Source organism: Peromyscus maniculatus, chromosome 12 (assembly GCF_049852395.1).
Source record: "Peromyscus maniculatus bairdii isolate BWxNUB_F1_BW_parent chromosome 12, HU_Pman_BW_mat_3.1, whole genome shotgun sequence".
Lineage (NCBI taxonomy): Eukaryota > Metazoa > Chordata > Mammalia > Rodentia > Cricetidae > Peromyscus > Peromyscus maniculatus.
In genome coordinates this window covers 26,348,475-26,375,646 of record NC_134863.1, presented here as the reverse complement: position 1 = coordinate 26,375,646, position 27,172 = coordinate 26,348,475, and the positions used below count along the sequence as shown (strand labels likewise).

Sequence of the window (27,172 nt, the reverse complement as noted above, 5' to 3'; positions counted from 1 at the left end):
GGGGAGGCGGGGTAGTGAAGGAAGGGAGACACGTCGTCAGCTGGCCATGTGCTCTGCTCATTCCAGGAGAGGGCGAAGCCCAGGCACAGATGCAGAGGTGGAAAGCCAGAGCTGCCCTAGTGTGGACTGGAAGGCAGGCTCCAGACCACGAAGAAATGAAAACCAGTCAAGGTTTGAAGCAGGAAGTAACACGGTCAAAGCCATCCTTTAATTAAAGGGACAGAGTGAAGCAGCAAGAATGTGGGCAACACAGAAATGGGTTCAACCCTGGGCTGAGAACTTTTACACAAGACTGTTTAGTCAGGGGTTTACTGCTGTGTAGACCACAGCAGCTCTTATGAAGGAAAACATTTAATGGGGCTGTCTTACAGTTCAGGGGTTCAGTCCATTATTTCCACGGCAGGAAGCATGGCGGCATGCAAGCAGACATGGTGCTGGAGAAGGAGTTCTGCATCCAGGTCCTCAGGCAGCAGGAACAGAGAGTGACACTGGACCTGGCTTGAGCTTCTGAAACCTCAAGTCCACCCAGTGACACACTTCCCTCCAATAAGGCCACAACTACTTTAACAAGGCCACACCTCCTCACAGTGCCACTCCCTATGGGCCTATGGGGCCATTTTCATTCAAACCACCACAAAGACAAAACCTTTTATTCTCCTCCTCCCCCCTTTTTCACACACACACACACACACACACACACACACACACACACACACACACACACCCACCCACCCACCCCACAATACATGGTTGGAGATATACATTATGTAAGATTAACATATGTGTTACCTCCCGTATTTATTTGTGGTAAGAACAGAGATGAGATCTATGCCTGGGTCTTGCCAACTGTTAATGGAGAGTAGAGGAAGACGTAACAAACTGAAGTAGTGGAACACAGCAAATAATAAATGGCAGCTGTTGATATTAACACGGTGCATCTACAGCTTCAGGAAAATACATATGGGAGTCTGATGTCTTTCACAGGAGAAGCAGTTTTTAATTTTTCAGACTGTCAACAAGACAATCTGAAAAATACTTAGGGGATGAAATTGGCAAACTTAAGTGACAGCCCAGGGATAGAGTATGAGAGAAGAAGGTGTTAGTGATGGACTCTAAGTCTAGGACGGGTGACTGGAAGGCTGTGGCTGGTGGCTCCTCTGACAGAGAATATGGAAGCAGAGTGAGTCTGGGAATGGGGGTCTTGCAGAGGAGCAGATCCTCATGTGGATTTAGGAGTGGAGATCTAAAGGTCAGTAGGCAAGTTTGGGGTATGGGAACAAGGTGTGCCTGGGAATTAAGACAAGAGGGAAGGGGATGGAGAGATGATGGCTCAGAGGTTAAGAGCACTGACTGCTCTTCCAGAGGTCCTGAGTTCAATTCCCAGAAACCACATGGTGGCTCACAACCATCTGTAATGAGATCTGGTGCCCTCTTCTGGTCTGCAGGCAAACATGCAGGCAAAACATTGTATACATAATAAATAAATAAATAAATAAATAAATAAATAAATAAATAAATAAATAAATAAATAAATAAATAAATCTTAAAAAAAAAAGACAAGAGGGAGGGAGTTATGAGCATCTCACAGCATGAGAAGGGAAGGTACTGACTAGAGAGGGCATGTTCAGTTGGAAGCTCAATGAGCTAGGACAGAACCTGAGAACACTGACTAAGGACAAGGAGACAGTGGCAGCCACGGGAGAAAAGAATACAAAGTGAATTGAAGCACAGTTCAGTGGGTGAAGTACCAGCCATCACAGTGTCAATCTGGAGCTCACCTCATACCTATGTAAGTGTATCTCTCACACTCCATCAAAGATTCTTCTTCTTCAAGCAGATGGAAACATTGCAGAAAGCCACAACTAGTCAAAAGACAGCGAACAACTGACTCAGGGCGCTCAGCCCCAACTGATGTATCTCTAACACTACAATACAACCCTTAACCCAAGGCCCAAGACCATTGAACAAGAGGGAAGCAAGACTGTAAGAGCCAGAGGACCAGAGTCTACTGCAAGACTGTGTCTTCTAGATGTGATAGGTAAGCTGTGTCCATGGAATCCCAATACGGCTGTTTAAATGAGACCTGAGCAAGGATAGGGAAATCTCATGGGGCCCCGTGCCCAGATGAAGAGCTACAGGCAACTAAAGACTGCTGAGAGGGAAAATGAGTCTTCCCCAGATGAGCCCTTAAATTGTTATCCAGCCCCAAGCAGTCAGCCCTAAAAGCATATACATATAAGCAACACTAAACAGACCCAGCAGTTGTCTTTACATATTTACTTTCATATATGTGTATGATAAATTAAAGAATGAGAGGTCATGAATTTGAAAAGGAGTGGGGGGGGCATGGGAGGAGGCGGCAATGATAAAATTATTTTAATTTAAAATTTTAGGGTTTTGAGATCAGTTCTGTCTATGTAGCCCTGGCTGTCTTGGAACTCACTGTGTAGATGAGGCTGGCCACAAACTCACAAGGATCAGCCTGCCTCTGCTTCCAGGGTGCTGGATTAAAGGTGCTGGCTAGCTAATTTTTAAAATGCATGAAGTTCAGATCCCACGAACTCATGAAGAAGTTGAATGCAGGAGGGCACAACAGTTATGCTGGCGAATGCTGTCAACTTGACAAGACCTCAAGAGATGGGCCTCTTGGCATGCCTGTAAGGGGATTGTCTAGCAACCCACTATGAGTGGTATTAAAGGAAGAAAGTCTGCTGAGCACAGGATCCACTGATGTGTATGTATGTATGTATGTATGTATGTATGTATGTATGTATAGGTATGTCTCTCACCTTCTTCCCTCAATTGTAGACACACTGTGACCAACCGCTTCAAACTCCTCTGCTTTGATTCCCATGTAACTGTGCCCAAATAAACCCTTTCTCCTTAAGTTGCTTTAGTCAGTGTATTTTGTCACAGCATCAGCAAAGGAAGCTAAAATAATCTCAGCTCTTATATGGGGAGATGGGAGGAGGAGACAGAAAAATCCCTGGAAGCCTGAGGGTCAGTTAGCTGATGCACACAGTGGTAACAACAGTAGACCCTGTCTCAAGCAGGGCAGAAGACCGGGACTCAGCCAAGCTTGTCCTTTGACCTCCAGATGAACACTGAGGTATGTGTGTGCACTTACACACAACAGGGCTTAAACAGTAGTGAGGAGAGGAGAGAATCTGCTGCACATCTAGGTGAAGGGACAAGGAGGAATTACCTAAAAGGAGGAGGAAATTGTGGACTCAAAGGTTAGGTTCAACATTTATTGTTTTGGTTTTTTGTTTAGACAGGGTCTCATTATGTAACCGTGGCTGGCCTGGAACTCACAGAGATCCTCTTACCTCTGTCTCTCAAGTGCTGGGAATCCTTATTTGTAAGATAAAGAACTCTGATCATTCTGTGAACTGTGAAGAAAAATGCCGAGGATGGCGAAGAACAATGATGATGTAGTGAACTCATTGACAGAACAGGGTCCTTGAGGAAAAAGAAGGGCTTTGCAAGTATCGTCCATGTATCAGGGGCCTCCTAGGAGCCCACAGTCTGATGGAAAAGCATGTCAACAAACAAGAGAGTGACACAGACACCAGTCCTCTGGGCACATTATGTCACAGAATGGAAGACTCAGCTGGCTTCCTGAACCATGTCTGTAACTGCTCACTCTCCACCCCTGCTGTCTCATGCAGCAGCTGGGACCCAGCCCCACCAGAAATTTGATGAGGCTTTTTGTTTGTTTCGTATGAATGAACAAATGCAGCCATTCATTTTAAAGATGTGTAGAAACACATTTTAAAATAAGCAAAGTAATTTGGGACATTAAAACAGTCAAATATTAATAAAAATAATACTATACACACAGCAGTATGCACACCTACTTCAGCCGTGAGCTACACTGACCAGTTAAACTAGCTTGGAGTCACAGTTGTCAAGTTTTCAGACTTTCAGTGCATTTCAATGACTATCATCTTCATATTGTCCCTTTGTCAGACAAACCTAGGGCACTGTGGGCTGGCTTGGCAGGACCTGTCCACTTTCCAAAAGTGACTTTTGTCTAATTACAGGTGTCTATTATCCACCCCATACTAGGAGCTATGCCTCAGAGTTCCAGGACAAAATCTGACGACTCTCCCAACAAAAAGAAACCAACCAACCATCCAACCAATCACGCACACGATCTGTTTTTATTAAAACTCCTGTACATAAGTGTTAAAACTGTTATGCTTTACAATACATACAGGGAACATCCATGGACGGATCACAGGGAAATTCTCCAACCAAGCACCGCCCAGAACCTGAGCCTTGCTTAGGAACATGGGGGAGCACCCTTATTTATTACTACTGTGCTGAGATGACGAGGCACATCCTAAACTGACAGAAAAGGAGCTGTGACAGAGAATGGTGCGTGATGACGACATCTCAACAACACGAACTACGTCAGAAAACAAAACTCCTTTAAGGAGCAATTACAGACACAATGATTGAATGATCTGAGTTTTAAGGATCGAACCCAGCCCATCATCAATGACTTTAAAAGGCACAATTCAATGCATTCAGAAAGTAGGGGGAGTTCTACTTACCTATAGCACAATGTAAAATCTAGAGAGGAAAAAAAGGGGGAAAGAAAGTTAGTGAGGACCAAAATTACAGCTTTATTTTATTTCACATAAACTGCTAAGAATAGAACAGCAGTGGCCAGCCATACTTAACCTGAAAAAGAAACATTCCACTTTTAAACTTTGCTACAGGCTATTTAACAAAATAAAACCTGTTACTAGTTCTGTCTGTTCCTTTTAGTCTGTGTATCTCTGGGAGAGCTCCTAAAGACTTAATGGTCACACAGTGGCTGGTTAGATGTCAACGACCTCTTTCATAACTCGTCAGCTCCTACGTACACCAAAGCACAGCATCTCCTATGTCCTGTTATGTGCAGAACAGAACGGTCACAGGCCACACAACGTGGCATCAGCAGCGCCTTTGTTGGCTGTTCTTGCCCAGCAGACCCTTCAATACAGATAGGCATTCTTCAAAGCTCCACCCTTGGTCCCTATCTCGCCTTGCTCAATGATCTTGCTGCAGAGTTCTTCCCTGGTCTAATTTCTAGACATGTCTCCCAGCTCCAGGTCCACTTTCCAAACTACCTTGGACGTCTGCATGCACTACATCAAAATGGTTACCTCACTGGAAGCACATCACTTCCTTCCTCCCTGTTACATCTGAGACCACTGGGCTCCTGGTCTGTTGACTAACGTACCCTCACCCCCAAGCCTCACTGGCTTCCTCTTTCTGCTGCTACATCTCAGATCGTCTTGTTTTCATTTCTAGCACCTGGAGTGAGAATGCCATTTCCACCCTATCTGGATGGCCTCCCGACTGGTCAATTGTGTCCTTCTAAATCCCCATTGCTTTAACACTGGCTATGATTGTCCTGAAGCCCTAGAGGACTGAGTTCATGAACAGAGTTCTTTTGGGCAAGAAGGATAAAATCTGTTGGAGTTCCTTTTATCACTTTTACAGAACATCTCTAGCAGTTAGTCAGTTGACCCTGCTAGTCACCCTGGCAGGTAGACAGGGCAGTTAGGGCAGTGGGTGGGAACACCAGGACACAGAAAGCTGCACAGCTTGCCCACAGTGGTCAGCAATGGCCTGGGCAAGAATCCACACCTTGGTTTTCTGTCTTCTCTGTGTTTTCTACCACTATTTCTGAGTTATGAGACCCAGAGGCCAGAACATCACAATACAGATTTTAGCTAAAATATCCCTGAGTAGCTCTGTGCTTAAAGACTACTTATTCCACTAACACCCCCAACTCCATTTGGGGTGGAGAGAGTAGAGTAGGAGGAGAGAGCCTGGATTTAAAAAAGCAAAAAACAAAACAAACAAACAAACAAAACCTGAGCTATGCGAACTTTGCTGCTACCTGAGAAGGGAAGAGAAGACTTTTCCATCCAGCCAGTCATGTTATCCCTTTCAAAAGACACCCCTGAAAATCTCAAATGTGTGACTCTTACAAGAGAAGCTGAATCTTCTGCTGCACAGCTTGGCAAAGCTAGAGGCCATATCTAGACTCAAATGAGGGATGAAATGAAGGACATGAATGAAGAGCATCCCTTGAGAAGACAGACAGCAGCATGCACTCTCTTCATTAGGTGACAAGACATCCTGACTGCTCATTAAGGACAGGGCGCTGCAGGCAAACACTGATAGCAATCCATGCTACACTGTTTTCTAGGTCTCCGTCCTACGAGGCCCAGCCTCTCCTTTTTCATCACACATCTTTTATAGTGCCCTCTTCACCTTCCCGATGAAACTCACAGCTGATATGACCCACTTACACAAAATTCTGAAAAACTGTATTAACTGACTCACAAAGAAGAAATGAAAAGAAAATGAATTAAAAAGATATATTTCAGTATGTAAATGCTTTTGGACATAAAGATATAACAACAATCAGATACAATATTATCTCATAATAAATAAGTTTGGATTTAAAAATAAAATTTTCAGGGGCCAGGGAGGTGGCTCAGCAGGTGAAGACCCTGCTGTATAAGCCAGGCAATCCAGTTTGTGAGGGGCCCATGGAAAGGGAGATGGAGGGACTGACTTCCACCATGTGCACCGTGACTCCTGTGCCCACACCCACATAATAATAAATAAAATTTAAAAAATAGTAAGAATTTTAAATACTACCCTGAGTAAGCTCTAGCAAATAGAGACAGAATGGTCCAGACTAACAAGAGAAACAAAACCATCATGAAGGTAAGTAGGAACAGAAACAGCAGAGTAGACAAATGGAATTGTATTTTGGATTAACTAGATCTTATTATAAAGAACAGCACAAAAGTAATCTTGTAGGTTATTCCTAGGGGTCAAATAAGAAAGTACAAAAAACTTATCCTTCTGTCCTGAAATCCTGAGCCTAATGTGCAAAAATTCCTTGCACACCATATTTTGTTGTTGTCGTTTTTTGAGACAGGGTTTTTCTGTATAGTTTAGGTGCCTGTCCTGGAACTCGCTCTGCAGACCAGGCTGGCCTCGAACTCACAGAGATGCGCCTGCCTCTGCCTCCTGAGTGCTGGGATTAAAGGCGTGTGCCACCGCCACCTGGCTTCCATATTCTTGAAATAGTGAAAGAAGGACCAAAAGATAAATGATGAGAAAACGAACCACCACAGCAAAAAACGACCCACAGCAGCACTTCAAGAGGTAACAGCACAGTAACACATTAGATTGGGGACACTTTCAGACAAAGTTAAAACCCAGAGTGGGGAAAACAGCCCAGTCAGCAAAGTGCTCACAAGAGACCTGAGTTCAGTCCCCAGAACCACACATAAACAAACAAACAAACAAATACACCTGGCCTGGCGGCATATGCTGGTAATCTAGTACTGCTGAGGAGAAAGCCTCACCTACATAGCAAGTTCCAAACCAATGAAAAGGCCTGAATCAAACAACAACAACAAAAACACACACAAAGCAAGGTGGATACTCAAGGCGTTCTCTGGCTTCCAGCTTCCATGTATACTTGTATACACATACACTACCACACAAATAATAACAATAATAATTTGAAAACCAAAGCTATCTCAAAATAAAACTTCTATTTCACAATTGAAATTTCTCTCTCTCTCTCTCTCTCTCTCTCTCTCTCTCTCTCTCTCTCTCTCTCTCTCTCTCTCTCTCTCTCTCTCTCTCGTTTGTTGAGACAGGGTTTCTCTGTGTAGCCTTGGCTGTCCTGGAACTTACTCTGTAGACCAGGGCTCGAACTCAGAGATACACTTGCTTCTGCCTCCCAAGTGCTGGGATTAAAGGCGTGTGCCACCACCACCCGGCCTAAAATTTCTTATCATCACATAGATAACATGAAATATTATTAGTCTATATTAAAGAAGGTGGTCCCTTTTTGTTTGTTTGTTTGTTTGTTTAGACAGTCTCACCATATAGCCTTGGCTAGCCTGGAGCTTGCTATGTAGACCGGGTTGGCCTTGAACTCGCAGAGCTCTTCCTGCATGCTGGGTTTAGAAGTGTGCACTGCCCACTCAGAGCGACCCCACTAAATTACTACCTAGTCTGAGCTGCAGCCTTCAGTCTCCTGCCCCATATTTCTGGGCTGACTCATTACTCTTTCAGTAACAACACTAGCACTCTGAAACCTTCTCAGCCAAGTATGCAGGCCAGTAGTGCCATAGCACTTCCAGAACACAATGTGAAAGGGAACAAATTATTTTGAGATAGTATCTTTATTTCATATTAGCTTTTTTCTTCAAATTGATGGTGTTAGCAGACAAAATTCTAAAGGCAATTTCCCAAGGTTACAGCTGTCTATCCAAACATCGATCTAGATATTGTAGGATAGAGATTTTTCAAATCTAATTAAAATGTCAATTTACTTATTTAATATTTATTTATCTGTAGATAGCACTTCACTCTATAGCCCAGGCTGGCCTGGAATTCACAATATAGCCAACCCGGTCTCAAACTAACAGCGATCTTCCTGCCTCAGCTCCCTAGTTGTTTCTACAGGCATGGGCCACCATAACTTGGTTAAGTCAACTGATTTTAAGTTACAGAGATGGTGTGGGTAGATACGACCCAATCATAAGCACACTTTAAGAGTTTTCTAGCATGCATGTGACCTTGGGTTTGAGTCTCAGAACTGGAAAGAGAACAAGTGTCTTCTCTGGCAGGTAGAAGCAGGGAAGCCAGAGACACTCGAAGAACAAGGATTCAACATAGCATGCTTGGAGGCTGGAGGGGCTGTGTGTGAGGACTGGAGAATAGTGCCTGAGTGACGGAAGGCTGCCAGCCAACAGCTAGCTAGGAAACAAGAACAGCAAGGACATCTGCCAGCCTCCCTGATACCTGATGCTGGCACTTTGATTTCAGTCTTGAGTCCCTGAGCAGAGAACCCATGGGCTCTAGTTTCTAACTTCCAGAACTGGGAACCAAGTGAGTGCTGCTGCAAGCTGCTGACTGTACGTGGTGCAGCAGCCAAGCCTACAGCAATTCTCTAAGCCTTTTCTCTAACATCTTGTGCAGGTTTTTAGTATTAGTATAGACTACAAAAGGCTAGTCTGGGGAGATGAGGGGGAGCAGGCAGAACAGATCTTCATTGAGTTGGTTTTTTTTTTTTTTTTTTTTTTTTAAGTTGGACACTCTCATGCACTATGGGACATCAAGTAAGTGGTGTCCCTAGTGACTGTGACAATGAAAACACCCTTATAACTTCCCTACTCCTAGGACAGTGGTTTTCAACCTTCTTAATGCTGCGACCCTTTAATATAGTTCTTCATCTTGTGGTGACCTCCACCACAAAATTATTTTTGTTGCTATTTCATAACTAATTTTGCTACTGTTATGAATCGTAATGTAAATATCTGTGTTTTCCAATGATTTCAGGCGACCCCTGTGAAAGGGTCATTCAACCCCCAAGGTGCTGTGACCCACAGGTTGAGAACCGCTGTTGTAAGAGTGCCAGCACTCTGGGATCCATAGAATAAAATCACTGGACTAGAACAAGTATACCTGATAGGAAAAACAGTAGAGAACCTGCCATATTCAAACCACTTGCAAAAACACCATACATTCTTCCCTCGAGAGCCCTTTACATTATGGGGATGTGACAGCCAGCCCTAACTTGATGGCACGGTGTTATTGCCTGCTCTACTCCAGTGACACTTCCCACAGAGTGCTCAGACCTGTGTAATAATCTACACATAGCTCCCTTGTGATGGCTAAAGAAACTTAATATGGTACCAGACACCCCCTAAGGGCCTTTGCCCTTTGCCCTGGAATGCCTGCAAGGCCCCAGTGGCCTGAAGATGAGATAAGAATAGGATAATGGCATTCCTGCTTTCTGATTTTGTAAACCTACTTATCGCTGTGGGCTGGGAATGAAGTGGGTTTTTTATTACTATACAATGGGAAAGAGAAATAACTAGGGGAAGTAAAATGTTCTTGCCCAGCTATGGGTTCCATAGATAACTGTAATGTACACCTTGCTGTCCACCTGTATAAACCCTGCCTTTAGACCCCTTCTGCATGGCATGCTGTTTGGCTCTAAGGCCATTATCCTTCTGCTAGCAGTAAGAATAACCTCATTTAATCTAAATTTGAGTGGAGTCTAAGTCTCTGGTTTTTTCCAGTGGATTCCAATGCTACAACATCTATATACCAAAAAATACACTGATTTGGGTTTTAAATTTTAACCTCCATGTCAAACGCCATCGCGTACAATGGCTATTTAGAAACACCCTTCTTGAAAAAGCTTCCATGATTTAAACTGAGGAAACTGTGTAACTTATCAACAAACCTTTCCAATTTCATTAAGAAATTTACTTTGTTATTTAACGTGTATGGATGTTTTGGCTGAAGGCGTGTCTGTATACCACATACATGCCTGGTGCCAAAAGAGGGCCCCAGATTCTCTGCAACTCTAGTTACAAAGGATTATCTGCCACCACATGGTTGCTGGGGATCAAACTCTGGAAGAAGAGCACTGCTCCTAACCACTGAGCCATCTCTCCAATTCCTCCAATTTCGTTTTTAATCTAAGGTAAGGAAATAACAGCAGAGCACCCACAAAGAGTTTAACAAGTCTCCAGATGACCAGGAACCCACGTGGGAGGAAAAAGGCCTGTCCAGCCCAGTACGGGTCAGGTATGTACCCCTGTTTCAACTGGCTATGGCTCAAGAAGGTGAATCATTGGCAAAAGATGCAGATGCTGTGGCTTCAGTCCCAAGAACAGCGAGAACTTCCAGACAGGGTGAAAATCAGAGCTGGGCAACTCAAGTCGTGTCTACTACAGCTGTGGGCACTGTGCAGCAGCCCATATGGCTCCTAATTAACCGTGTACATTAACCAAAATTTGATTCAATTTAGAAAATAAAATACAGATAAGCCCATTTTACTTAAAATCCATGCCTATAACATGTAACTTTCCCCCCCCAGTGCTGAGGATCAAATCCAGGATCTCAACAAATACGAAGTAGATGCTCTACCACTCACTGAGCTACACTCCCAGCCTTAGCATGTCGTCTTGAGGGACAGACACCAAAATGTAACAGGGCAAACTTGGAGGCACGGAGCTTATGAACAATATGCATCACGTCCTTCATCATCTTCAGTTCAAACAGTGGAGACACGGGGCATTTACTGTTAGAAGGAAGAACTTCTCTCTCGTGGGGTGGCCAAGAACAGGGTTCTGCCAAATCCTCCTGGTCTTTCTCCACCTTTTAATTTATTTACCTCAGGAAAAGAGGATGACTCATCCTGGTGTCAAATTTGGAAGGAATAAATAGGGTGTGCTGAACTAGGTCTAAGCCGCAATTTCCATAAAGTACCTTACGTGGAAGGGGATCAGTGGGGCAGGGAGAGAGCAAGCGGTGTATGGAAGCACCATATGTGATACACATATGTGACACTTTATAGTGAAACCTACTATCTTGTACAATGAATGTCTTTATAAATGTTCTTGAAAAAAGAACCCTAAGTTCTCATGGATTCTTCCAGGCCATCCTGGCTGCTACCAGCTATGATGGGGTGTGTGAAACCACTTCTGGGGTTCAGAGAGGAACCAAAGCATGTTTTCCAGGCTAGCCTTCACTACATAGGCTATTTCTAACATTCTTATCCAATTCCTTTTCAAATGTTTAGAACTTAAGCAAAAACAAAACAAAACAAAAAAGCCCATTTACTGATCACCTTCAGAGACACCAAATGTCTTTCCAAAACTCTTTTATATCCTTGAAGGAGAAAACAAGTGAAATTTCCCTAACTACCAGTATTTTCTCACTGTTACATATTTTCACTGTCTTACAGTACTCTAGTGACTAGTTCTTGGCTTATGCTTCATTTTCTAAGAGTGAAGTGCTAAAGCCTCACAGAACTTACCATTGGGAAGTCATTGAATCCAGTGTGTTCACTGCTCACAATCAACGAAGGCCCAAGAGAGAGCAGAGTCACCATGCTAATCAATGACAGAAACTGTCTAGGACCTAAACTTCTTGTCTGCAGTGTTTTCATATATAGTACGATGATGAATCTTAAGCACTCTAGTTTCCCTTCTCAAGTGTTTCTGCCCGCCTTCTACACATTTGTTTCTCTGTTCAGATAAACATTTACTCATCAACTCAGCTCCCATGTCCCTGCTACAGACACACTTAACTCCTGAGTCTGCTTGTTGTGAAATCAGCTTTATCTTGTATTTCGATCTCTCTCCCTCCCCATCTCCCTGCTCCACTTTTGACCCAGTCTTACTACTAAGACTAGCCAAGGCTGGTCTCGAACTCCCAGTCTTCCAGCCTCAGCTGGGATTACAGTTATGCACCACCATGCCCATCTAGTCTCAGCCAGTTTTTCTACACACTTTTTCTCTACTCACTTTTTTTGTGGCACTGGGAGTTGAAACCAGGACCTCACTTTTATTTACGTTATTCGTCTATCATCTTGTAAGTTTATAGTAACTCTCCTGTCACACACTGTTTTTTTTTTTTTTTAAGATTTATTTATTTTTATTTTCTGCATATGAGTGTTTTACCTCCATGTATGTATGTCTACCATGTGCACGTCTGGTGCCCACAGATGCCAGAGAGGCATCCATCAGACCACCTGGAACTGAAGTTAGACAGTTGTGAGCCAGGTGAGTCGTCTGGAGGAGCACCCAGGCCATCTCTGCAGCCCCCGCCCCTCTCATGCTCCACTCTGATAGGCTCTGGACAGCAGATACAGAGCTCAGTTATGTTTCCATGAACCCAAGCTCTCTAGCTGAGGCTTCAAGACTGAATCCACAAACTACCTAAGCTATTGTTTTCCTTATTTAAAACCGTCTGAATCCTATTTTCCTCACCCATCCTGCTTTTTATTACATGCTATTAAACATAATTTGCTGTGTCTTCCAAGACTCATTTAAAAGGTACACTAATGCATACTAAAGCACAGGGAGTGGAAGCAGAAAGCTCATATTCAGCACCCTGCACTCCCCACGGACAGCACTGGCAGTGGCAATGCCCTCTGAGCCCTTCTCCAACATCCACAGGCTTTGCTTTTAGTCTACACATCTCCCTAATCTGAAAGCACCCATTATCTTAGCAACTAGTCTCATTGTTCTAAACTTATGAATTAAGAAGCTTCAAAACTCCAAGTGATAGAACATTTACAGCATGTCAGCCTCCCTTGACTCATCCACCACCCTTCTTATTTCACTGTTCTGTTCTGGCAGAATCTGAACCAGCTCATGGAATTCCAGGTGGGCACTTTGCAATCTGGAGCATGGTCTATCTACCCTGGGCCGTGCAGACTCCACTAGCCCTATGTACCTACCAAAATGGAAATGAAATTTAAAACGTAGTTTCTCAGTCCCACCAGCCATGTCTCAAGGGCCCCACAACCATGTGATTAGTGGCTACTGTCCTGGACAGCACAGATCTGGGACATTATTAACCAGACAGTTTAAACACACAGAGATAAAGACTTTATTATTTATGGAACAGCTAAATGCACTTTGGTTCTCTTCCCAAGTTCTACTGCTTCTGGGGGTACTGGAATGCCCCCCACCTGTAGGAGATGGTGCTGTCTCCTTAGGAGCCTAATGCTTTCACCCAGCTCCACGTGGATTCTGTTTCCTAGGAAGGTCTGAGTCTAAGGCCCTACGTTGCTTTTACTGTTTCATTTCCAAGTTTCTTTTCTTCTAGGAATTAAGATCTTTGCTCTAAGTTTAAGAACTTAAAGAGAAATCCAAAGGAGGAAAAATTTTTTGCTGGCAGAAAAGCTCCTCTGTGGTGTGCCATAAAATGTCAATAACCAGTCTTTCAGTTCAGAAAAAGTCTCTGTATTTTTTTTCTTCATGATTACTTTGAATTACACCTTCCAGTTTTTCTATTTCCTTGGGCAGCCTTCTTCTTCTTTGAAAGGTTTTATGCCTGCATGCAGGTCTGTGGACGCACTGGCTTTAACACTAATGGTCAGTTCAGTGAGCTCCACCTCCACAGACTGTGCCTCCCTGCTCAAGGACCATGCGGCCACCAGCCAGCCAGTCCAAGTCCCGCACCTCTGCTGTCCAGGCAGCTCCTTTTATGTCTTCAAGGGGGAACTCTGCAAGGCTCTCCATGGCGTCTGCTCTGAATCTGCTTTCCCTGAGATGCTCTCCGACTGAGCAACTGTCTCCTCAGTCTTCCGGTCACTGCTTGTGTCACTACGGTCCCTTCCTGCCCTACAGTCACTACCAATAGATTTAGCTTGTGTTTTCATTTGAGCACATTCTGTTCTAAAATCATTAGCTTTCTCACCTCTTTGAGCACTGGATTATTTAACTTGTATCTGCCTGAGTTGTCAAGCGTGACACCTGTGTGGGCGGGCGGGTTCCTGTTTCCTACAGACTCCCTGTTCCTGGCAAATGTTGTGACACTTCTTACAGCCAGGTTCGTTTTCTCCCATCCAGTTCTCACACAGTTCCTCAAGCTGGTTTTTCTGGGCTTTGCTGTTCAACGAGTTTATACTAGATGTCTCCACTTGACTGGCTCTGCTAGCCTTTCCAAACTCTTAGAGATCTGTTCTCTCAAAAGCAATCTTCAGAACAAAGGGAGTCTAACAAGTGCATGTAGATTGTTTCAAAAGTCCCTTAAGACATAAAACTGTTTTTAGAAAATCAACAGGTTCCCACAAGGAGGAAAAACTGGCCTCCTGTCAACTCTCCCCACACCAGCTCACAGAAGCAAACTGGACTGGTAATGTGCCTAGAGCATGCGGCTCTACGAGTAATACCTTGGGCACTAACATGGGAAGCAGACAAGGTTTGAGCCACAGGGCCAGAAACACTTGGGCATAAGCTGGGAGCCTTTTTCTTAAAGACATATGGGATAAACTGCCTCTACTTAAAAAGCACTTCCTATCCATTAGGGATCTTAGGGATGGCGTAGGAATAAAGACTCTGAATAGAACACACAGGGAGGGCCAAGACCGTGCTAGTGGATAGCTTAGATAAGGGTTCTTTCTACACAGTCCATCTGGAGGGAAGTGGGACGTGAAAGAGCTGCTGTGGGCCACGAGGACAGAAGGACAGAGGTAGACAAATGAGGTACACAGCAAGCTACATGATTTGTACCAGCCCAACAGGTCTGTGCAAATAACCTCAACCCGTTGGAAACCTCACTCCCAGTCCTGGGACACAGCCAACACGCACTCCTATTTTAACCCAAAGCATGCAGAAATCCAACTTTACTCAGAAATCATTTTAAACTGCCATTCTGGCCCGGCCTACCGGCACAGGTCTATGGTCCTCACTCCTCATGAGGATGAGACAGGAGGGCCTCAAGTTCACAGTATGGCTGGACTATAAAAAGGTTAAAGGGCAGACTGGGCAACTTAACAAGACACTATCTCAAAAAAGTTTTGTTTTTAAACTATGTATTAGTGTGTGTTGGGGTCACATATGTATGGAGGTCAGAGGACAACTTTGTGGGAATGAGCTCAGGTCCCTAGGCTTGTGCAGCAAATGTCTTTACCCAATGAGCCATCCTGCCTGTCCAATAAAAAGCTTTTGTTTGTGAAGGGAGGACTGGGGATATAATACAGTAGTGCATTGTTTATCTAGTATGCATGAGACTCTAGGTTCATCCCCAGTTCAAAAACAAAACAAGATTTAAAACAAAACAAAACAACAACAACAAAAAAAACTACCATGACTGTAATATCAACCAAGTACGTGTGTGCGTGCGTGTGCACACAAAGAATTGAACCTAGGACTCTACCTATATCCCCTACATACACTCTATATCCCCAGCCTAATGTTCAATCTCTGCTCAGACAAACTAGAAAAAGTTTCCGTTATCAATGACTATCATGAATCCAAAGCAAAAATGAGAAAGAGCTTACCCACACACATTTTAGACAAATAGCATTTTTAAACCAAGATATAATTTACAAGACTACAAAATCCACCCATTATAAGTGTACACTTCAGTGATTCTACTCAGCATAGTCGCAAAGTTGTACAGTCAGCATTACTATTTACATTAGAACATTTTCATCCCTTGAAAAGGAAACCCTGTACCCATTAACAGTCACTCCCCTGCCTCTACAGGCTTGTGTCCTGGACATTTCATGCCAAAGGCGTCACATTATCTGTTGATGTTTTGTGTCTGCCTTCTTTTTACACAGTGTGTTTTTATGGTTCATACAGGTTGGACATGCCACCAATAATTCAACACATACATTTTATTACCTATGAAGGGCATTTTAAAAAATATGTTTGTGCTGCTTATGTTAATTGGTAAAGAATTACTCAAGATTTGACCCAAGGTTCAACATATTATTTGCACACTGATCTTTTGGCCTCTCATACTGACTATCAATATTTTACATAGTTCAATTTATAAATCATATTATAGCCAGATATGGTGGTATATGTTTGTAGGCTCAGTGCTTTGGAAGGCTGAGGCAGAAGATTGCTTAAACCCATGATGGGGAGACCAGCCTGGAAAATATGGGGAAACCCCTCCACTTAAAAAAAATCCTAAAGCAAAACTTCATAGGTAAAATACTAAATATTATATATAATACATGTTACATATAACACTAATATATATAATAATAAAATACAACACATTTTCATTTTGCTGTGTGTTTTATAAAAACTTAAGTAAAGCCGGGCGGTGGTGGCGCACACCTTTAATCCCAGCACTCGGGAGGCAGAGGCAGGCGGATCTCTGTGAGTTCGAGGCCAGCCTGGGCTACCAAGTGAGTTCCAGGAAAGGCGCAAAGCTACACAGAGAAACCCTGTCTTGAAAAACCAAAAAAAAAAAAAAAAAAAAAAAACTTAGGTAAAATACTTCTTGGCTTTATCTAGTATCTTACTCTCAAAGCTGTCCCTCCCCTCCCATCTTTCTGGATCATTACTGCAGCCTTGACCCCTGTCTAGAAGTGACCATTCCAGGATACACAACTAATTCAAGCTGGGTCTATTAGCTCCTTACTAGGAATACAGAAATTAAGATTCTGCTCCTAGCTAGCTCTTCTCATCTTGGCTGGAAGAGCTACATCAGGAGACTGTTACTGTCACCTGACACACACAAACCAGAAAACCGGTCTGCAGGGAGAGAATGGTCCAGACAGCACATAGAGAAGAGCAGCCATACACAAGGGATGGAGCACACCCGAGTGCACTATGTTGCTTCAGCTCCTGACTCTGGCCATTCCCACGGCCCAGCTACATTCCTGTCCTTGGACTTTATGGAATACTCTACTTCTAAGAAGTCCCTCTTGATGGTTATGTGAGGAGGTTTCTAAGATCTCCAGCCAATAGCCCTGATACAACCACCTACCCAACAAGACTGAAGGCTCCTTTTCTTTTCTTTTCTTTTTTCTTTTCTTTTCTGTAGAGTGGCACCCAAGCCTTGTGTATGCTACATGAGTGCAGTGCCACAGAGCCCCTCCCCAGGCCTAAAGTTAGTTTCTTTTTAGAAAGGCTCAATTTTCACAATATTCATTAACCACTTAAATTGATACCTGTAAAATAATTTGGAAATTTATCCATCTAAAAAATACTCAGTATGTTCTTGGATAACTAGGCAGAATAAAGTTAAGGTTTCTGTCCATCATACTAAAATCCCTTACCACTAGGTTGGCAACATAGCTCAGTGTTAAGAGTATTAGCCTGGTATATGGAAGGTCTTGGGTTCAACCCCCAATATCTCCTCCACACACACAAAAAGACCAATATCAAGTACCACCAATTCAATGTATCCATTCTGCAGAAATAAGTAAATAAATACATTTCTTCAGAAAGTAGATTATCTTGAGTTTTGTTTCATTTTCTTATCTATCACTACATAAGCATTTGGGCTTGCTTAGTAAATGTTTTTAAGCCTTTTATATATTCCTAAGAAGATTTGAAATTTCTTGGGAACAACTACCTTTCCTTTTTAAGCCAATTCCCAAAAAGTCCCACTAAAGAACATCAGTCAGCACACAGGTAAATGAGCTAACTTATCTAGATTAGTTTTCTCATCCTGTTAAGGGGATACACTGTAATTCACCAATCCACACACATCTAATGATTACACAAAGCTGCTGTGCAGGCGATGGAACCTTTCTTAAGCACTGCACAGTAGAGTGTCTTGGCAGGCAGCCACCATGGACCTCTGCAATGTCCATCTGCTCGTTTTCAGGAGTTATGGCTTCATTACACACAGCCCTTTTGATTGTCTTTCTCTCTTAGGGGTGGGTGGCTGAAAGACTTTTCCATTTGGGGCACAGTCTTTTTCCTAAAACTAAATCCCGGATTTGTCATGCAATAATTTTTTTAGGGAGATTGACAAAGATAAAGAAAAAATTTTTAAATTAATTTCTTAAATTCCTATTAGAAACAACAGAGATGAACAGGCCAATCATCCTTCAAAGTCTAAGACTTGGCTCTGGAGTGAATTCTGTAATACACTGTTTAATTTACTTACCTTCCCTAAGACATACTTAAATTTTTAAAATTATATTTCTATATTACAAAATCTTCAAGGAAATCCCCTTAAAATCACTGATGTGTTCCAACCCTGCGTAACCCCTCCTCCGTCAAGCATGGAGGCAGTTTCTGATGGCCCTGATCTCAGACGTGCTTCTCTGCAGCTGAGGGAACTGTGTGTGACAAGGTGACGAGAGACAAAGTGCTACTTACTTATTTCTTCCCCACTTCAGGAAACCCGGCTCTAAGCTGAAAAATGATTCACAATAGAATCTGTTGTGGAATAGGATAGTAGCTTAACTATGTAAAGATGTGTTACATTTGTTTGTGTTGCAGAAGAATTGTTTAACTATGTGAAGATGTGTTGCTGTTTCACCTTGCCTGTCTAAGGCACCTGATTGGTCTAATAAAAACCTGAACAGCCAGTAGCTAAGCAGAGGAAGAACAGGCGTGGCTGGCAGGCAGAGAGAAAAGGGGAGCCACCCAGACACAGAGGAAGCAGGAAAGCAGGTTGGACAGTACATAGATGAGGTAAGCGAGCCTCAAGGCAGCACATAGATGAAAAGAAATGGGTTAAGTTTTAAAAAAAAAAAAAGCTAGCTAGAAACAAGCCTAAGCTAAGGCTGAGCATTCATAATTAACAATAAGTCTCTGTGTCATGATTTAGGGGCTGGCAGTCCAGGAAAGCCTTCTAAAAGAATCTGGTTTTCGAGGACTCAAACTATTTGGGCAGGAAGAAACTAGAAATTGGCCTAATTCTTTTCCAAATCACAGGCTAAGCTGGTAAATGCAGCACACACAGCTGGAACAGGCGCTCAGGGGATACTCAAGTCACCACAGCACTCCTGACAAGTCCTAAGAGTGGAGAGTGCTTACTTTCTAAGAGAAAAAAGCAGAAACAAAAGCTGCAACTTTCTGCTTTTAAAAGTGAGGGTGAGAACTGGAGATCTTATACATTGCTCCCTAGTTCAGGTTTTAAATTACCACTGAGACACAAACGTCCTGCTGGGTTTGCCCTGGAGCATGAGGGAAATAAAACTGAGCATCTTCTATACCACCCAAAAGTTTTCATTACAACAACTATGTAGCTTTTGATTTTGTGTTAGCCTAAATAACCTCAGCCCCTTTCCACTATCAAAATCTGTAGTCCATTGACCAGAAGGACAGACACGTGCAGCTGATCAATTGGTCTAACAGGGCAACCAGAATCCTTCCTAGAACTATGTCTGACACAGATGCTCAGAAAAACAAACCCCTTCCCACCATGTAAAGGATGTCTACAAAAGCAGAGCTGAGGAGAAACAGAGCTCTAATATCAAATCACTGGTTCTCAATCCTGAGCTGGTTCCTTAAATCTTGTAAGTTAACCTTTTATCTTTTTAAAACATTATTTTACTAACTTATTTTTATGAGTACTTTTCCAGATGTATTCCTGGTGCTTTTGGGGGTCAAAAGACAGTGCCCGACTCCCTGGAACTAGAGTTACAGACAGCTGTGATCTACCATGTGGGTGCTGGCGATTGAACCCACATCTTCTGGGAGAGCAGCCAGGGCTCTTAATCACTGGGCCATCCCTTTAGCACATAACTTTGTTATCTTTATCAGCTTCAGACTGGAAGACTTCTTTACTCTTAAAATTCTTTGAGTTGGATTTTTTTTTTCTGTCAGACATAATTCAAAAATCCAATTATACTTAGAACCTGAACTATACTGATTCAGCAAAGAGGACCAAGATAAGCACAGAACCACCAGCCTCACTGAGAATCTCCACTGTCCTTCCAAGTCTTTGTTAATTATTTTAAACGTGGATACCTCTGGACAGGTTCTGCCATGTCTCCTATCTATCACTAATACACTACGTCCACTGACACTCACCAGCCCTGTGGTAACAATCCCTGTTATACGGGCCCTCAAAGTATGAGTCTGTCAACACTTCACTAGGGCACTCCTAGAGTTTCTCAAAATCCTAGCATAAGCTTGCATCATTTGATTTCCTATAAAAGCTGGAGAGACAATATAGTCTAAGCAATATAATTTTATATTATATATATAATATGTAATTAAGTAGAATTTTAATTTTTTCATAATTTCAAAGACAGGTGAGGCAAAATTTCTAAATTTAAAACAAATCCAACAAGGATAAGGCAATTTCAATATATTTTGGCACAGCTATATTTGATGGGAATGGCAAAAGTCATAAAGCCGGCACAGCTGCTTGACAAAGATCCAGCCACCTTTGGTTTTCATCTCCACCTGCTGCACACTTGGGGGACTTTTAATATTTCTAGAATTCGGGGATATTGGATTGATGGGAAATTTCTTATGAATCATTTATGCCTTCTCCCAGGAGTATTGCGTCCAAGCCTCCCCAGGAAAGTCCTAAACATACTAGCCCTCCCACTTTTAGGGAGATATCCTTATCTACTTGAAGGTCTTCCTTATGCCTTAGAGGCTGTGACACACATAAAGAAACCAGAGGTCTCTTCATGAGGCTATGAGACATTCTGAAACATCTGTCCCTGTACTTATGCAGGAACAAGATATTCAAAACAAAGTAAACTCAAAAAGGTTGACAAGATTCGGTGGGTTGGAGGAGTTGACCACAGATCAGACTGCAAGCCCCTTCCCACTGTACACTCAGGCAATTACATGTCATATACAGCAACAAAGTTAGATTAGCTGAAGTTACCTCTGCCCTACAGTGACTTATATTGATGAGCAAAGTATGGAATGGAAAGATGATTAAAACAAAAAAAAAAAATGAGATGTCAGGACCTCTCTTTTTTAGAAAAGTTATGACATGCAGAGCCACTTGGTATCATATAACCAAGGAGCAACAGAATGCCAGGATTAGACATATAGACAAATTCTATAAAGATATAAAATATAAACATTGTATTATGCCAGAATTTGAATAATAATTGCAGCAGCTTTGGCCTGAGAATTTTTCCTGGGCACTCTGACCATTAAGAGTTAATAATACACTGCTTGGGACATGGCAACATGCCCAGGCTGGCTTGAAGATTTTTGTTTTGGTCTAATGTCCTTGTAGCCACAAAAGCTACTGACCTGAGAACAGGCTGTCATATGCCTCTAGATTCTTAAAAATTGGGTTATAGGGTTAATGAGCAAAAATGTTAACTCTGTTTATTAATGATGTCAAACTTGAGGGAAAATGATTGGAAATGATAACTGTTCTCTCATAGTTTATTAATGATAACTAAAAGATAAACAAAAGGAAGTGAAACATGTCCAAAGACAAAAATAATATGATCTATGTTTTGGAACAACACAAATCTATCTATCCCTTCTTACTAAATTCTGTATAAATAGAGAAGCACTCTAGCTGCTAATCAATCAGGCTGCAAGATTCTCACCACCACCATGACCTGGCTCACTTCCTTCCCTCACCAACTCCTTCCATCCTCTGCTGGGACCTGTCCACCACCAAAGATGGCTTCCAGTAATACTTTATCATAGTAACAGCATGTTTTCTTCTTTATAACATTTGAAATTAGTGACAAAAGTCTCAAACATACCTCCAGTAAGGCTCCTGTTTGGAAGAATTTCAAAGGCTTTTCTATTGAGTAATAAAGACTGTGATAGCTACCCTTAGCCAGGTATGCTCTCACCAACCCCACTGCTATCACCAGCCACCTAGTAAGAAAGAGAAAGCACAATTAGGAGAGAGAACAAAAAGTTGGACTTACAATAATAAAAAGATATAGTAAAAGCACAGCTTGTTTAAAAAACAAAACAAACCCCTAGATTTACCAAATGCTATGGTGTGACTCTAACAGTGGTTCTCAACCTGTGGGTTGAGACACCTGTGGGGATCAAACAACCCATTCACAGAGGTCACCTAAGACCACTGGAAAACACAGGTATAATACATACATTATAATTAATAACAGCAGCAAAATTACAGTTATGAAGTAGCAACAAAAATAATTTTATGGTTGTGGGGTCACCACATGAGGAACTGTATTAAAAGGTCACAGCATTAGGAAGGTTGAGACCATTGTTCTAATGCCACTACCCCACCCCCACACTTATGTGGCCACTAGACCCAACACAAGGAGGTCCTTCAGCTGTGGGACAGAATTTCCAAAACTGTGCACCAAAACAAACCTTCCTCATTTGCAAGTGGATTATTCCAAGTGTGGTATAAAAGTGATGGGCACACCGACTATAGCTCACAAAAAATAAAATTACACACTGGCACCTCACTCATCTGGAACTTGGCTCTTCGGTACACTTGTCTGCTGAGAACAATACACACAGAATATGCTAATGTCTTTGTGCAGGTAAATCAGATCCTACAAAGTCTAAGGGGAACAAAGGGTTCAGTTTTAATTGTTTTGTGCTGTTAAAGTGTCTTTAATAATAATATTAAGACTGGAAATATATTTTAAACTTTTCTTACAAATGTCTCAGTGGGACATGTCCATATATAATCTTTCTTATCTAAATTACATATGAAATATGAATAAAAAGTTGTCTTTGAAAAAGAATAGTTTTAAATTTCCCAAAACCAAATGAGAAAAGAGATCAATAGATTTATTGACTAGAAAAACATGAAACAAGAAAGTGCAGGAACATACAGTTGTGAACATTACCTTTCTCCTCTACTTTCCTTCTCAAAAACAAATATTGCTGGGCGGTGGAAGCACACACCTTTAATCCCAGCACTCGGGAGGCAGAGCCAGGCGGATCTCTGTGAGTTCAAGGCCAGCCTGGGCTACCAAGTGAGTTCCAGGAAAGGAGCAAAGCTACACAGAGAAACCCTGTCTCAAAAAAAAAAAAAAAAAAAAAATTAGGCCCTGGGATTCCCTGTTAAATCCCATAATGAAGCAAATGTAACTCAGTCATTAAGGCACATCTCAGAAAGAGCAATTGGATTTAACTAAATTTACACATTCAACCAGGCAATGAATGGGATATATGTATTATACCTACAAACTATCATAGAAGGACATTAAATAAGGGTTTATAATAGAAGAAATGAATTACTGGTAAAACTGGCCAGACTCCAGTTACAAATTAATGCTCAAGTTTATTATCAGTTCATTAGAGCATAACGTCCCTCTCAAAACTCCCAGCTTCTCTTCCTGGTTTAAGATATCACTCCTCTCACCCTTATCTCATGCTCATCACCCAGAAAGACGTTCCCTTCTTCCTCAGAGAACTCTGAGTCCCCTCTGCAATACAATGCTTCTACCAACACCTTTGCTAGTACAGGAGTTTTACATATGAGCATACAGAGACCCCTAAATGTTCTCCTAAAAAATTGATCTGGGGGTATTTATGTGAAAGACAATTTGTATTTGCAATAGTTTTCACTGACATGAGTTTAGATCCAGGGATTCTGAGAACTTGTATGATCTTATGCAAGTTACTTCTTAAGCCTATGTTTCTTTCTTCTTTCTTTTTTTGAGACAGGGTTTCCCTGTGTAGCCCTGGGTTGTCCTTGAACTTGCTCTGTAGACCAGGACGGCCTTAAACTCAGAGAACCAACATGCCCAGCCTGAGCCTAGGTTTCAACACCTCCTATTTCTAATACTAGCAATAAGCCTACTACCCTCCCAGCCTATTTCTTCATTAAAAAGCAACATACTAACTATAAATCTATAGCATTTGTGTAAGTTTATGTTAGCAGGAGCTAATATCAGCATCTGAAGGATACACAAAATTAGCTGACTCAAGTAAGGTGATCTGGAACAGCACTGTATGCATGTCTTTGTGTATATTTTAAAATTTGAACTCTGCCGATGTATTTCCTACTCTATAAAATAATTAAAACTGGATTTTCAATATACATGCCTTAATTTTTTTCCTGTATATTTGAAAGCTTTACCTAAAAAAAAATAAAATAAAATAAAATAAAATAAAATAAAAAAGCTGGAAAAATGGCAACAGTGCCAGGGATAGAGCTTAAGTAGAGCGCATGCAAGTGTGGAGGCCCTGGGTTCAGTTCCAGGACCAGCAAATAAACAAACGAATGAATGCTAGGGAGTCAAGAGTGGTGGCGCGGGTCCCTAATTCTAGCAGCCAGAAGACTGAGACAGGAGGCTCACAAGTTCTGGGCCAGGCAAAACTACACAATGAGCTCTGGTCTTAAAAAACAAGAAAGAAAGAGAAAGGGGAACGGAAAAGGAAAGTAAGAAAACGTGTTTCACACCTCAGAACTTTCCTAACAAATTATACTGTGATTCACCTCACCAAAACCACCGGATTGCGAAAGTGGATTCACCTAGCCCAAGTCTACCAAACTGGAAAAGGGGAAAAAAAAAAAAAGAAAAGAAAGAAAGAGGCCCAGAGAAAGCAGCGGATTGATTCGAAGTCACACAGCAAGTTGCGTGAGAACGAAAACTCTGCTATTAAGGGACGGGCTGAAAGTGAGGTTAAAACCCGTCTTGAGCGTCGATTTCTCTCCCAATCCCGCCCGTCGGACAGCTCCGACTCGGGTGGCCGGCCCCAAACTTTGATCGCGTCCCCACTCCCGCGGAGCTGAGAGCTCTGCCCGGGGTTTTGAAAACGAGCGCCGCAATGAATGGTCGCCGCCGCCGCCGCCGGCGCTCGGGACCGCCCGCCGGTCCGTCCGTCCGTCCGCCCGTCCGCCCGGGCTGGCCTCGGCTCCGCTCCCCTCCGCACCTGTGGCCAGCCCACCCGCCCCGCCGAGGAGGCCCCGGCCGGGCAGCCCCGGGGCCAGCCTTCCCCGCGCTCCGCCGAGCCCGCACCGCGGCCACCCCGGGGCTGCGGCTGCCCACACCCGGCCGCGCGGGCTGCCCGGCGCCCGGCCGCAGAGGCTCGCTCCCCGCCTCCCCGTGCCTGGCCCCCCAGGCTCACCCGGCCGTCATCACCACGTTGTAGATGACCAGGTACGCCGTGGCCACGGGCCCGGGGCCCTTCTTCTTCCGCGGGCCGCTGCCTTCGCCGGCCCCGGCTCGGCCGCTGCCGCCCCCGTTCCCCTTGGTCGCCGCGGTCGCCGCCACTGCCGCCATGTCGAGCGCCCGCAGCCCGCTCGCCTCGCGCGCGCACGCACCTCAAGCCCCGGCTGGGTACTGCGAGGGGGCGGAGGGAGGGGCGGAGAGGGGGCGGGGCCGCGGCGCGGGGCGGAGCCGGGACAGCGCCCACGGGGGCCGCCATCTTGGGTGAGGGCAGAGACGCTCCAGGCGCTCCCGCTCCCCTGCGCTGGTCTCGGTCACCGCCGCCATCTTGGTTGGGGGGGCGGGGGGAGCTGCCATTCCTTCCCCACTTCCGGCACGCGGCCCGTGTCGGCGTACAGCGCCATGTTCGATTAGGTTAACGTGAACCTGGGTCGCACATGTCAGGCCTTGGTGGGTAACTTGGGTCCGGCCATCCTCTGTCTTATAACCATCTTTTCCTGCTGGATCCAAATGATATGTCCTAGTCCCTGTTTCTCTAAGCCACCCCCGCCCCCAGGTGCCATGTCTTCACCCCTGCACACCATTGCCCAAGCAGCTTGTCCTTTTAGATTAGGGCGATTGATGTCAGTTCAGCTTCCCGTCCTGTCAAGAGAGCAGAAAGAAACAGCATTTTTGCAGCGCTCATCTTTTTCTTCAAACGGTAGCCGAGTTGGGGAACTACCCTTCAACAGTGTCTTTCTTGTCTTTTGATTTTTTTTTAATTAACCTGCACTGGTCAATGGAGACTCCCAACAGTTGTTGAGAGTTGGGCAGTTCCTCTCCATTCATAGGCCTGATTTTTGTGAAGGAAGAGGTGGTGATTCGATGCTTAGTTGAGGGCCATAGGTGGTGTAAAGTATTGTTAATACCTACAGGGAAACTCTCCCACTGAGTTAAAACAGAAACAACTTCTGGAAGTTGCTTTCATCCGCTGACCCCACTCACTACTTTTTCTAGGAGTTTCTTCATAAAAGTACCTTGCTATCAGTGCTCATGAAACCAAGCGTCTCCTTAAATAAGTTACTATTTATGTAATGTAATAAAATAAGTATTGATTCCATGAAGTATTTATGAAGCATCTACAAGGTTGTATTGAAGTTTACCACACTAACGTAAAGAGCCAAAAGTCTTCAATCTCCTAGAGATTACACAGAAGGAGCCAGACATGAATGAATATGCATTAGTTGGTGAAAAGTGGTATCAATTAGAAAATTATTATAATAGCCTAGGTCATGATGATAGTGATTTAGGCCAGTGTGATGATAATTGAAGTGATGAATGCTGAATTGTGAGAATATTTTAGAGTTCATAAAATGTTTAGATAGAGCATTAGATTTTAATGGAAGGCAAAAGAGACATTGTGACATTTTGGAAGAACAAGTTGTAAAGAAAGAAGTGATTCTGAAGGCAGAAGTCAGGACTTATATGTTCAGTTTGAAATCCTTTTTAGAAATCCAAGTGGAGATATTCAATAGACAATTAAATTTAGACCCTGAGGTTCAGGAAGACTGGAAGGCTAGAGAGAGATTTGAGAGCATCCAGATGATTATAGGATTTAAAATCACAAGGCCCCCCAAAACTGAGAGAAAATGAGCAATTGTTGAATGCTCATCCCTTACTGCTCTCCAAGATGGTAAAGACATTCTGTGGCCTTGTTTTTCCTGACATCCTTAAAGAACAAGTCAGGGAGGAGGGAGCAGGTTTGGTTTTCAGCAAACACATGGTGGTTCACAACCATCCCTAACTTTAGTTTCAGGGGATCCATTGCCCTCATCTGTCCTCTGAAAGCACCAGGCACATACCTGGAAC

At 43.2% G+C, this 27,172-nt stretch overlaps 1 protein-coding gene across 1 annotated transcript in view; it reads right to left on the bottom strand.

The window, feature by feature from the left end:
• Positions 1–25,473, bottom strand: part of Hacd2 (3-hydroxyacyl-CoA dehydratase 2) — a 95,533-nt gene extending 70,060 nt beyond the window's left edge. Inside the window, exons 1-3 of the mRNA XM_076548801.1 lie at positions 25,284–25,473; positions 21,974–22,091; positions 4,563–4,581 (exon numbers count right to left, since the gene is read on the bottom strand). Of these exons, the coding sequence (XP_076404916.1) occupies positions 4,563–4,581; positions 21,974–22,091; positions 25,284–25,438 (292 nt within the window). The 5' untranslated portion in view covers positions 25,439–25,473. The remainder of the gene's footprint in view (positions 1–4,562; positions 4,582–21,973; positions 22,092–25,283) is intronic.
• Positions 25,474–27,172: the final 1,699 nt, after the last annotated feature.